This window comes from Lutra lutra, chromosome 1 (assembly GCF_902655055.1).
Source record: "Lutra lutra chromosome 1, mLutLut1.2, whole genome shotgun sequence".
NCBI classification, from domain to species: domain Eukaryota; kingdom Metazoa; phylum Chordata; class Mammalia; order Carnivora; family Mustelidae; genus Lutra; species Lutra lutra.
Genome location: NC_062278.1, coordinates 35,083,757 through 35,098,396, shown reverse-complemented (window position 1 = coordinate 35,098,396; position 14,640 = coordinate 35,083,757). Strand labels below are relative to the sequence as shown.

Below are 14,640 nucleotides of genomic sequence, written 5' to 3'. Positions count from 1 at the left end.
TTTCAAAGTGTATAGAAACCTAGAATTATAGCCCACAGTAGGATATTTCCTTTTCTGAACAATGATGACTGCTTTAAAAGAAAGAATTAATTTACCTTATGAAACATTTTAGAACCTTGTATGCTCAAGGTACTGTACTAGTCAGTACCTCATAAGAATGGAAAAATATATTGTCCTGTGTTTAGAATATGACCATTGTGTCTTCTTAGATCATGAATTCTCTAAGGGCAAATGTCATCTTCTGTTTTATGTAATTATTTAAAAATCTTTGCATCACCAAAGTGGTTAATAAGACAAGAGACAGTTAAAATAATATTTTATAAAACTCAGTGATTTCCCCTACTTATGTAATTTGTGCATTTAAAAAGATAATTCCATTAATGATTACTGTTTCCTCAAATGTCAGTAAAGCATACAAGAGTATTAATCCAAATGATAGCTTTACTCAGAATGTATGTGGTATTCGTCATGATCTACCCAGAGGGTCTGACTTAGATTAGAATGCTAGATTTCATTCATGTTTTTGTTGTTCAAAAGCAAATTATTTACCACTTTATACTTCTGTTAGTTCAAAGTTAGTAGTTTGGAATATCATATTTAATCACTTACTGAACAAACATTTTCCAATCTAAAATATGGCAGATTTGCAGCATCTCTTTTCATTTTATTTGGTCATTTTTGTTACCTACCTACCTTTTATCACTTTTTTTAAAAAGAATTTATTTATTTATTTAACAGAGATCACAAGTAGGCAGAGAGACAGGCAGAGAGAGAGGAGGGAACAGGCTCCCTGCTAAGCAGAGAGCCCAAAGCGGGGCTCGATCCCAGGACCCTGGGATCATGACCTGAGCCGAAAGCAGAGGCTTTAACTCACTGAGCCACCCAGGCACCCCCCTTTTATCACCTTTTTATGTTAAATTGATGTAAGTATTTAGTTGAATTCATTCATTTATACATTAATTCCACCAAATATTTTAAGTACCTTATATTTTTTATTATATAAAGTTCCTCAATTAAACTTTTTGTATGAAGATAATTGCAGATTCCCATGCAGTTGTAAGAACAATTGTAATGCAATGAGATCTGGTTCAGTCTAAACCAGTGTTCCCCAGTGGTACCATCTTGCAAAGTTAGAGTACATTCCCACAGCTAGGATACTGACATTCGATGTAGTTAAGGTACAGAATATTCCATCACATAAAGTTCTTTCATATTGTCCCAATCACTTTTTAACCTGTGGCAGCCACTAATCTGCTCTCCATTTCTGTAATTTTCTTCTCATTTCAAGAATGTGATATAAATGAAATCATACATCACCTTTTGAGATTTCATTTATTTATTTATTTATTTATTTATTTGACAGAGAGAGATCGCAAGTAGGCAGAGAGGTAGGCAGAGAGAGAGGAAGGGAAGCAGGCTCCCCGCTGAGCAGAGAGCCCAATGCGGGACTCGATCCCAGGACCCTGAGATCATGACCTGAGCCAAAGGCAGCGGCTTAACCCACTGAGCCACCCAGGTGCCCCTTGAGATTCCATTTTTCACTCAGCGGAATTCTCTGGAGATTCATATAGATTCATTTTCATATAGATGCTCTGGTTGCCTGTGTCAGTAGTTTATTCCTTTTTTTTTTTTTTTTTTTTTTTTTTTTTTTTGCTGAATGGTATTTCAGGGTATGGATATACCACGGTTTGCTTAGTCATATACCCATTACAGATGTAAATATTGTTTCTAGTTTGGGGCTATTATAAATAAAGCTGCTTTAAACATGTGAGTGCAGATTTTGTATGGCCATAAATTTTAATTTATCTAATATAAATGCACAAAAGTGCAGTTATTGGATCATATAGTATTTATTTATTTGAGTAGTTGGATATTTAATTTTTTAAAAAAACTGCCAGACTTGTCCAGAGCGACTGTACTATTTACATTCCCACCAGCGATGTTGCAAAGATCCAGTTTCTGTATATCCTTGCACCTATTTTAGTCATTCTTTATAGGTATGTAGTGATAAATCTAACTATGGTTTTAAAATTTGCATTTCCTTAGTGGCTTATGATGATGAACATCTTTTCATGTTTTTATTTGCCTTCTCTGTATCCTCCTTGATGAAATGTCTATTCATATCTTTTGGCCATTTTCTAAATGGATCATTGGTTTGCTGTGGAATTTTGAGAGTTTTTTTTGTTTTTTTTTTTTTTAAAGATTTTTATTTATTTATTTGACAGAGAGAGATCACAAGTAGACGGAGAGGCAGGCAGAGAGAGAGAGAGGGAAGCAGGCTTCTTGCTGAGCAGAGAGCCCGATGCGGGACTCGATCCCAGGACCCTGAGATCATGACCCGAGCCGAAGGCAGCGGCTTAACCCACTGAGCCACCCAGGCGCCCCTTGAGAGTTCTTTATATAATTTAAATTAAACTCTTCTATTGTACATATGGTTGGCAAGTGTTTTCTCCCCGTCTGCTGCTTCTCTTTTTATCCTATTCATGTGAACTTTGACAGAACAAAAGTTCTTTGTCTATATTAAATTTGATAAAGTCCAATTTATCATTTTTTTCTGATAGAGACCTTTTTTGGTGTCGAGTCTAATATTTTCTGTTAAACATTTTATACTTTTATATTTAAGTCCATGGTCCATTTTTAATTAATTTTTGTGCAATTAATATTTAAAACTTAGTTTCTTAGTTCAAGTTTCTTTTCTTTCCTTCTTTTTTTCTTTCTTTCTGCTGATTTCCGACTCTTCCAGCGTGATTTGTTGAGAAGTCTATCCTTCCATTGAATTGTCTTTGCACATTAGTCAAAAATCAAGTGGGCATATTTGTGTGGGTCTGTACATTAGTGTCAGATTATTGCTGTATCTAATTACCACAAAAGTGTCTTAAAACAACACAAATTTACTGTTATATAGTTCTCATAGTTCTGTAGGTCACAAATCTAAAATGGATCTTACTAGACTAAAATTAAGGCATTGGCAAGGCCTCCTTTCTTCTGGAGGCTCTAGTTCCCTTGCCTTTTCTGAAGGCTTCTAGGTTTTGGAAAGCCACCTTTACTCCTTGGCTCATGGCCCCTTCTATCTCCAAAGCCAGCAAGGTAGCATCTTCAGATTTCTCTCTTACTCTGACAACTCATGAGAACTGACAACTCCCCTTTTTGAGAAAGATCCCTATAATTACATTGGACCCATCCAAGTTATTCAGAATAATCTTTCCATTTCAATGTATTTAACTTTATCATATCTCTAAAGTCCTTTTTCATGTAAGACACCATGTTCACAGGTTCTGGGCATTAGGATGTGAACATCTTTGGGTCATCATTATTCTACCTAACACAATCTGCTGTCTGGTGTCTTAACGATTCACACTGAAATTATGAGAGACGGCTAAGCACATCTGAATTCCATAGGCCAAAAATCAACAAAGGAAGATTCAAGGAGGCCTAAACCCCTTGTCTTGTACCAAAATCTTCCCTAGTTTTGCATTAGTTGCTGTGTAAAAAATGACCACAAATCTAATTTCTCAGTTGCTATTTATGGTTTCTTCAGAGGACATCCATCATATTCCAAGGTCCCACCACCACTTGAGGTAAAGGATTGCGCAGAGATCTGAATATGGAGGAACAGGAATCATGGGGACCATCTTAGAATGCTGCCTATCAGAGTGCAATTGACACTTTGGACAGAAGAATGAATGAATGCTCAAAGAATCTATTGAGTAGAAGAAAGAGTCTATTTTTAGGAATAACTTCCAAGAGCACCAGCTTTATAGGCTAGGCAGAGGAACAGACACTGCAGGATGCTGGAAAACAGAACAATCAAGAGTTTCACACTGGTAGGCTGAGAAGGAAAGTGCTTCACGGGAAGGGATAGAGTCAGCACTCTCAACATGTACAACTACTTGCCCAAGAAAGAGAATTTATTACCTAAGAGACAGTCATCCACAATCTTGGCAAAGTCATTTGCATCGAAAGGGAGCAGAAGCCAGATAGTAGACTGAGTGATAACTAAAGTGGAGAAAGAAATATGTGGTCTGTAAAGACGGTAATTATTTCATGATAATTAGCCTTTAAACTTTGATATAACAGTTTTTTTTTTAGTTATCATTTTTTTAAAGAATGGAACAAAGCATTATTCCTCCTAAAATTTTCTTTATTCAACCTAAAAATGTAGCAAGTATATCTCTGTCTTGTGAAAGTGACAGAAAGATATGTGCACAATAGCACTTCACTGTGGTCTTAATCAGGAGGTAGCAGAGGAAAAAAAGGTTGAAAAAAATCCTAAAATGTAATGATCAAACCATCTGCACAAAGGCAAACGCACACACCCCCACACACCACATCAGTGTCATTTGGTCAGTCTGTATAAAGGCTGTGATTTCAGTAAGAGTTGAACCAAAGATACTTTGCGGCATGGTTACCCTTGTATCTGTATGTCAAATAATCTGGATTGATACGATGGATGTCCTCAGATAGTGACTTAAGGTAAGCACAGTAATGGTTTATTCACATTATTTTCTCTCTTGCATTTAGCTACTTAAAGAGTATAAAGATGAAGATTGGAATATGGGCAATATTGTGTACACACTTACAAACAGACGCTACCTGGAAAAGTGCATTGCTTATGCAGAGAGCCATGATCAGGTAAATGAAATTAATGTGTATAAATTAATTGTGTCTCTCTCTCTGTATTTATTAACATATCTAATACAAACATCTAATGCAAATTTCTATAGTTTAATGCAATTAATATAATTTGTATCTATCTTTACATGAAAACTCATACTTGAAAAACATTTTAAAATTATTTTGCAAATCTATAAATTCCAGCTTCAAAATGCAGTACTATTTTTACTCTGCCAAACTGTAATTAAAAATCGAAAATGACAGTTGCAAGTGTTCTCTTACATGTTTTCCTTTGTTGTAACAAGAGAAATGTTGGTGCTGATCCAGGTTAATTTTAATTTCCATTTTAGATATCCTTCTAGAGGGTTTCTTTTATGCCTTCTGACAAGCTTTCATCATCCCCGCCCCCCACCCCCACCCCCTAATCGCTGAAATCTCTAGCTAAGTAATCACCCTGACCACTGTTTGGTTAGGTTTGGCCCTTCCTTTCTAATGCAACCTGAGGTATTTTCCAAAGAGCAGAGTTCATTTCGTCAACCCAGATCTTTTGATTGAATCTTCTCATTCAAGGCCACTCATATTCTGGCCTAAGCCAAAGTTTCCACCTTCATTCTCTGCTCAACTCTCCAAGCATTTTATTCCTCAGTATGATGACCCTACCCATTCCTGAATAGGTCAATCTTGTTCCAATCTTGCAGTTTCCCCCACACACCAGCAAATGTCTAGAGCACCTGGGAAGCTTCTATAAAGTCCTACCACCCTGCCTCAGATATCATATTCTCCCTCAAAACCTCGTCTAGCTGTATAGGGGGAAATAGTTCCCTCATCCTCCTTACTTTCCTCACATTTTGGGCAGAACATTTGTTTCCATTACCTTTAGATTTCCAGCCTTAGCACTGTGACTGCTCCTAGTGGTTGTTCAATAAGCATAAGTAAATGCAGGACAAAGGCCATTTAGTTATTTAAATCCCTATTAATCCTCATAAGCATAAGCAACATAAAATATACTCTTCATACATTAAAAAGGAGAGAATAGAAATTTTTGAAATTGTTTGCATGGGGCTCCTGGGTGACTCACTCAGGCATCTGACTCTTGGTTTCAGCTCAGGTCATGATTTCAGGGTCCTGAGATCAAACCCCACATCTGGCTCTCTGCTCAGCATGGAGTCTGCTTGACAGTCTCTCTCTCCCTCTCTCTGCTCCTTCCCTGACTCACATTGTTTCTCTCCTCTCTCCCTAAAATGAATAAATAAATAAAATCTTAAGAAAAAAGAAATTATTTGTAGTATGTGTACCAAGAAAATAGAAGCTCAAACAATAAGCCTGTTATTTTTGCAGAAATTGACCATTTAAGGTAAAGAAGTAGATTTTCAGGTGTCTTCTTTAGTTAGTAAGAAAGTGTAAGTAGACCAGAGGTTAGCTACTAAGGCCCATGGACCAAGTTCTGCCTGCTGCCTGTTTTTGTAAAGGTAATTGGACACAGCCATGTTTAACCGTGTATGTATTATCTGTGGCTGCCTTTGAGCCAAAATGGCAGATTTAAGTAGGGAAACTGAGAAAGTGGCCCACAATGCCTAAAATATATACTGGGTAGCCTTTACAGAAAGTTTTCTGACTCAGGATATAAACCTATATTAAATTTCTTATCTTCCAAATCAGGGCACAGCTTTCTTTTCAACTTAAATTGGCCATAGAGCAGATCAAATAAATACCTACAAAAAATGAGACCCCAAATCTAAAAAAATTAAAACTGGATAATTTGAATTTAAGCATGCAGGAACTCTTACCAAATACATAACAATATGAAAACTAAAATACTTGTATATTTCTTTACATTGCACATTTCTAGCAATTATAATAGATATTGAGCTCTCTAGATATGTTTACTTTTATATAAATGAATAAAAGAATAAATAAATTGATTAAACAAATTGAAAATGAAACAGATTATTTTCATATTGCATCCCAAAATGTACAGAAAATTATAGACTTATCAAGAATTATTTCATATTTTAAGATTTAGGTAATTCTGCCTTTTATTACAAATTGTCAGAATGTATAAAAAGTTTCAGGTTTCCTAGTTCTTTCTAAAAGCAAAAACAGGTGGCTAGTGGTTAAGCATCTGCCTTCGGCTCAGGTCTTGATCCCAGGTCCTGGGATGGAGCCCCACCTCAGGCTCCCTGCTCAGCGGGGAACCTGCTCCTCCCTCTCCCTCAACTCGTGCTCTCTCTCTCTCCATCTCTCTCTCTCAAATAAATAAATAAAATCTTTTTTAAAAAAGCAAAAATACATTGATTCTTAAATCTGATGAAATTATAAAGATGTATATTTATAATGAATAATATAGAAAAATATGCATCATAGTAGAAATCTAAGCAGAAGTTACAAAAATAATTTTAATAGAATCATAGATTGAAGAAATAAACACAGATACAGATAAGAGTATAATTAAACAATTCCAAACAAGGGAAAAGGACAGATTGTTTAAGAACATTATTGCTGAGTCACCTGAGTGGCTGAGTCAGTGAAGCATCTGCCTTCTGCTCAGGTCATGATCCGAGAGTCCTGGGATCAAGCCTCACATTGGGCTCCCTGCTGAGCGGAGAGTCTGCTTCTGCCTCTGCCTGCCTCTCCCCCTGCTTGTGCTCTCTCACTCTCTATCTCTCTGTCAAATAAATAAAATTTAGAAAAAGACAAAGGAAAAGAACCAGTACTGCCTAATAACTATTTAACAAATATATATACATTGTCTTCAGGACTTTTTTAACAATGGAACCTATTATTGAATCTCGCTTATATAGCACCAAAGTTACATGTCGGATTGAAGCTGCATTGTATTGGTATAAATTATTAGTCCACTAGGGCTGCTATAACAGAATTCCACAGACAGGGTGGTCTACACAATAGGAATTTATTTCTCATAATTCTGGAGGTTGGTAGTCCAAGATCAAGATGTCAGCAGGTTCATTTTCTCCTGAAACCCCTACCTTAGGCTTGTAAAAGGCCATCCTCTTCCTGTTCTCACATTGCCTTTTTTTTGTGCACACTCATTCCTAATCTCTCTCCTCTTCTTCATGTAAGTACTCCACTCTTACTAGATTACAGCTTCACTCTTATTTAGTCTCAATTACATCAGCCCTCTCTAAAGACAGCCACACTGAAGGTTAGGACTTCAACATGAATTTGGGGAGGGCACAGTTCAGCCCATAACTGCATACATTCACTTTATAAGTTTAGATTTAAAATATTTATCTATAAGTCAGAGAACAAAGAGTCAACTTTGATAAAGTGAAATAGTTTGAATGCAAGTAATATAGATGACAATTACCATCTAATCAAACTCTGAAAATTCTTAAGCCAGGAACCATATTCTGAGCCATTTCTTTCTTGGCCCTTAAAAATAAGGACAAAACCCACAGAATGAGTAGATACTCTTCTAACAGCATTTTTTAAAAAGTTGTTTTAATCAAAATCGCTTAGAGATTATAACACATTTGTAAGGAAAAATATTTTTTTCTAAAAATGAGAATTATTATAATAGGGTTAGGAGGTTATGGTTTTATCTCTATTATATGTTTCACTATCTATTATTTTTTGTCAATGAAAAATATTTTGCATTAGTTAGCCATTTGTTAACCATAAATAGTTCAGATTGTTAAGAAGCCTCCCTTCTGCTACTCAGGATGTTTCGGAATTACCTGACCTATTTATCAACTGTTATGTTTTCATATAAAACAAACTAATTTTAGATTAGATGTCAAATTCAATGAGAAAGCAAATTTTAGATTTTAAGGAAAAGCTGTCAACCCTCTGCTGAAGGGGACAAGGGTCCATTTTACTATATTTATGTACATATTTTATATATATGAATACATATACATAAATATAAATACATATACACATAAATGCTTCTTAAGAAAGTCTTCTATTCTTTCAAAACAAACAAAATCATGGTAATGCAAACTATTTTAAAAGTTTATTTAGTATTCTCAACATTATAATAAATATTTATTCCAGTTTTCAGAGAACATGAAGCATCAGCTCAGGTATAACAAATATGCAGGTGGCTTATGCTGAGTTTTCACCAAGCTCTTTAAAAATAAAAATCCGTCCTGAAAATAGATGGTGTTGATCTCTGACCAGCTCACCTCATTTTACCCATTCACCTTCTGCATAGAAAGCAACTATTGGAAAACACATGAAATTAATACTAATTCAAACACCTCTCCTACATTGTTTCCCATCCTGTGTAATCATGGGTTATTCTAGTATAAATCACAAATGCTTAGTACTTATTCTTTGCATTTATCTCAGTGACTTTTATTTCCATAGGCACTCGTTGGGGATAAGACACTGGCATTTTGGTTGATGGATGCTGAAATGTATACCAACATGAGTGTTCTGACCCCGTTTACTCCAGTTATCGATCGTGGAATACAGCTTCATAAAATGATTCGACTCATTACTCATGCCCTCGGTGGGGAAGGCTATCTCAATTTTATGGGTAAGTATGAATTGAACACATAGCCCATCTATGTTCAGAATGTTAACTAATATTACATATGACATAAATCATCTAGAATAGTTTGAATTACTGCTCAGATTGAAAACAGAAGATTACAACTTTGTTTCTTTCATATACTGTCATCTATAAGCTGCACAAATTAAATTACTATGAGATCATTGTTTTACTAATGTATGGTGCAAAAGTAGTCTAATAGCTGTCATCTTAGTTAATTTTTTTTGGTCAACAAGTGGGATGAGCTATTTTTAAAACTTATAATTATTCTGAATTTAATCATTGGAGTTTATTTTATTTTAGTGCTCGCACATTAAACATAAGAAAGATAAAATTGTCATGCCATAACATAGCAAGCTAAGATTATTGGTTTTTGAGGTAATTGTACACCAGTATGTTTATATTATAAATGTGAAAACCAAGGCAAAGGATATTGTAATAGACCAAAAAATATATATATATATATAAAATATATATAAATATATATACTTTATATATAAAATATAAAAATTTAAAATAAAAAATATTAAAAATATATTTATATATATATAAATATATATAGATATAGATATATATATATTTTTTTTAAGAGGAAAACTATGGGGGTTCCTGGATGGCTCAGGGGGTTAAGCCTCTGCTTTCAGCTCAGGTCATGATCTCAGGGTCCTGGGATCGAGCCCCATGTCGGGCTCTCTGCTCAGCGGGAAGCCTACTTCTCCCTCTCTATCTGCCTGCCTCTCTACCAACTTGTGCTCTCTCTCTCTCTCCCTCTCTCTGTGAAATAAATAAATAAAATCTTTAAAAAAAAAGGAAAACTATGAATAGTCAAAGGTCTTTATTATCTGAAGGATCTTGAATAATGAAATAAAGAAGTCAACTAATAATATTTTCTGTTCTATTTGGTCTAAAACTATCATTTGAGCATTTGAGTTTTAGGAGATTTCACCAGTTTTCACACTAGAGAGAGGTAGAAAGGCTGGGAAATGTATATGAGAGGCTGACTTATTTTTCTATAGTAAAAACCTTAGAGTTTCAAATTAATCCATTTCTATCTGGAAATTTTTTTACGGAACCTCAGATTGGACTTTTAAAAGTCTCTGTTGATAAGTAAGTAAGTAAGTAAGTAAATAAGTATCTCTATTGTTTGCTAACAAGGTTAGGAAGCCCAGCCATATAAACGCTACACCATATTTCACCTGTATGGCCTGTACCTTTGGGTGTGTTCCTCTCAAAACAAATTTTGATCAACAAAATTTGTTAATATTCCTGAGTTGTCCAGAAGTGACCTTCCCAAGGTGGGAGATTGCGCTCAGCCAGTCAAGCCACAGGCCAGGCTCCCTGAGTGGACGTTGTAGGTGTTATATCCATAAATAAAAGTTGGCCTCAGTTCTTTAAAAGCAACTGGTCCTCCCTGACCCAATAAATATTGTTCACAAATAGAGCCTTTCCAATAAGGCCTTATTTGTACAATCAGTTTATTCAATTATATCCTGATAAAAAGATAGGGTCTATGAACCTATATAAATATGTCACCATGTAAAGTAAGAAGTGGGGGTTTAGTGAGAGATTTTTTAAATGTTTTATTTCATTTACAAAAGCAGTTCATGAAGTTATTAAAGATCGCTTAAAAAAAAAAAAAACAACGGAATGCACTTCCATGTATGTGTGGAAACTATAACAGTTTTCTTTTTTTTTTTTTTTAAAGATTTTATTTATTTATTTGACAGAGAGAAATCACAAGTAGGCAGAGAGGCAGGCAGAGAGAGAGGAGGAAGCAGGCTCCCCGCTGAGCAGAAAGCCTGATGCGGGGCCTGAACCCAGGACCTGGGATCATGACCCGAGCCGAAGGCAGTGGCTCAACCCACTGAGCCACCCAGGCGCCCGAAACTATAACAGTTTTCCAAACAGAGAACCAAAATAAAGCCTCCGAGTTTATGCAGTCAGTCCTATGTCATTAATTCTTGAAACACACTGCATTCAAAATTCCAGTGATCTTGGGGCACCTGGCTGGTCCAGTGAGTAGAGCATGCAACTCTTGTTTCTCAGGGTCGTGAGTTTAAGCCCCACACTGGGCATGGATCCTACTTAAAAAAAAAAAAATATTAAAAAGAAAAAAAAAATCCTTAAAAAAAAAGAATTCCAGTAATCTTGACTCAATTTACTGCTTTAGTCTGGAAGTTGTGTAGGCAATGTCAATTTAGAAGCCTATAACTAATGAGTGGAGAGGGTGGGTAGTTCGAACTACTTAATAATGTCCTTTCCCTGAGACGGTCGTCCTTTGTTGAAGACAGTTCTAGCCTATAGCACATAACAGAACCTGCAGGCAAGCATCAGACTATCAATACATGACAGAGATTTAACAGCTCTACTTAAATTAATATTGGTAATTTTTAAATAAGAAAAGTCTGATGCAAATTCATACTAAGAATGATTTCCTGAGTCTTTGTGTATATTCCATGAGGGCTAGGACAGCTGGGACATTAACAAATCTCAGTAGCTTCATAAACTTTGTAAGTATTTATATTAATAGTCAACTGCATATATTCCACCTAGGGCAAACTGAGCGTCTCTTCTGTTTTGGAAACTCTTCCTATAGTAACAATAAATAAACATAATTATTTCTAACATCTCTATAAGGTCTATAAAGTGAGTATATTTATGGTTTCAAATATAACCTTGAAATTATTTTTTGCTATAGGACTAAGAGAGCTTTGAAGTTCTATTCTTCTGTCCTTAAAACAAATGGCTCCTAATGCTTAACACCAATATTAACACCTTTTTTTAAATTCCCTCTGTCTTATTATCTAAGTCTTAGCATTTCTCTGCAGGTATTAAAATCAATAATCTCCAAATAGCTCTAAAATTTCTGATTATTGGCGTTGTTTTATGAAGTTTAATATTTTCCTGTGAGCTCTGATGACTTTATATATATATATTTTTCCATTTCCTGATCATGTCACTGTCCTGCTTAATGGCTTCAATGACTAGTGTCCTCCAGCTGACCTGTAAGTCTTGCATTAATGGTCTCCTGTGGGTCTCCCTGTTGATCGCTCTGCTCCAGCCAAGCAAGCCTTCTTTCAGTTCATTGAATGTACTAACCTCCTTCCATTCTGAGCTCTATACATTTGCAATTCTCTTTTCTCTGAAACATTCCACTCAAACACACCCTCCCATACCTGAGCAAATCCTTCATCTGCAAATCTCATTTCCTTGGGGAAGCTTTTCCTAAATCCTCATACTATGCTAGTTTTCCCTGTTATACATTTTTATATTACCCTATGCTTACCTTTCAGGGCACTTAACAAAATTACATTTAAAAAACTATTAAATATATGACTCCCTTGGTAAATTTAAGACTCAGTGAAAATAGGGGTCATCTGTATCTTATTCACTATTATATCTCCAGGAACTAGTAGCAACGGGCACAGTATCTAGCACATCACAAGGCTTTCACATTTTTCTAAAAAAAGGATATCAGGTAGATGTATATGTATGTAATAAATAGATAAATAAATAAATATATATATTTATAAAATATACTACCTTGTAATATTTTTAGCAGTAGTTCATTAGCTGCAATCACCAGTTATAGTTATAAGCAGAGTAATTTTTTTTCAAGTGGCATGTAAGAAATTAATATTTAAAAAGATCAATTTAGGAAATTTTTTGAGATTGACTGAAGAGCAACCTGGTTGTTTATTCACGTTTTAGGCACTTTTAAACTTGTTCACTTTTTGGAATTTTATTTTTATTTTTCTTTAATAGAAGAAGAATAAGTTAAGAGAAGAAAACACATTCGTATAGATTATTAAACATGTTTACATACATTCATTAGGCACTTAGATATGTGTTCTATTCATAACAAATCATTAGGATCAATACTAATTTTCTCAGAATGATGCCAGTTTGGCTGATTTGTTTTGTTTTGCTTATTTTTTGTCTTATATAGTCCTAATTTTGAATTTCAAGAAATTTTTTTTCTCTCTGATTAAAGGAGAGGAATATTTGCTGTGAATTTTTTATTTGCTAGACTATTTTAACTGGCTATGAATAAATACATTTATATTTCTTATTCTTCTACCATGTAGCCATCTGAAAGAATCAAATACAGTAGAGGGGAGCAGGGATGGCTAAATTATGTTTATATTTTTTTTTATCATTGATCATATGAGAGTTAAAATAATAAATATGAATGAAAGTAAATTTATATTAACATGGCATTCTGTATTTTCTAAAGCACTTTCATATGCATCATCTAACTTAATCTTCACATTTTTTTTTTATAATATCATGTCTTAGTTTAAAAGAAACCTTGGGGAAAAGTTAGAGGCATACTAAGGTATGGTGGGTCAATGTCCCAAGTCACATTTTGCCAAAACTGCAATTCACGAAGGTAAAGGGACACGGTAATGTTGTACAGCTAGAAAATACTGCAGCTGGTTTGTGGTCTTTTTCTTCTGATTTCCAATTAGAGAAAATTAAAAAAAAATTCTTATATCAATAGGCAGATTAGCCACCACAGTATAATTAGTGAATATCTTTTAGGAAAAGGTAGAGCAAAGCGATTAAAAATACTCTCTGAGGGGAAATCCAAGAGCTCTAGCTGTGTGACTTGGCTGGGATGCCTTGCCTTCTGGGCCTTCGTTTGCTCAGTGATAAAATGAAGTACCATCCGCCACAGAGGACTTGTTTTGAGGGTGAAATGATTTAATATGGATACAAGACTCAGAATATTGCTAGGCACGTAGCTCGTTGTTAACTTTTATTTAAATTAAGTTAGTTGGGGGCGCCTGGGTGGCTCAGTGGGTTAAGCCACTGCCTTCGGCTCAGGTCATGATCTCAGAGTCCTGGGATCGAGCCCCGCATCGGGCTCTCTGCTCAGCAGGGAGCCTGCTTCCTCCTCTCTCTCTACCTGCCTCTCTGCCTGCTTGTGATCTCTCTGTCAAATAAATAAATAAAATCTTAAAAAAAAAAAAAGAGTTAGTTGAATTAAAATTAAAATTATGGTTAACTTTTTAATATTATTAATTATTCCATTAAATAAATAGGTCCTGGATACTATTGTTCCTGTTCCATCTAAGAGTATTTCTTTAGAATCTTGCCTAATGGTACAATGCTTAAAATAAAAGTATCTTAAAATGTTTCATTCATTTCATCTTTAAAACATGAGTAAATGTTAGAAATCAAGTAACATTTTCCAAGTTGATATATGTGGTAAATTAAACAATATCTGTAGTAAGTCTAAGAGTAAATATTAATTCTTTTGTTTTTAATTCATAGTGACATTTTACTGAATGTTGCTGCCCAAACAGCTTACTTAGCTTTCATGTATGAAGGAGTCTGAAGGTTACGTCAGCTAGTTTTCATTTCTAGAATGACTTCTAGGATATATATTGATCGGTTAACATTTATTATGTATCTACTATATGTTATCTGTGTATTGGTGTGTGTGGGCACTAGATAAAACTTAATGTTTTTCCGGCATACCTGTACAGAGAATTCCTATA

General features: G+C 34.9%; 1 protein-coding gene across 1 annotated transcript in view; it reads left to right on the top strand.

Moving 5' to 3' along the window:
• Positions 1-14,640, top strand: part of GBE1 (1,4-alpha-glucan branching enzyme 1) — a 281,717-nt gene that overhangs the window by 202,496 nt on the left and 64,581 nt on the right. The window contains 2 exon segments of the mRNA XM_047722078.1: positions 4,522-4,632; positions 8,947-9,118. Coding sequence (XP_047578034.1) covers positions 4,522-4,632; positions 8,947-9,118 — 283 coding nt within the window.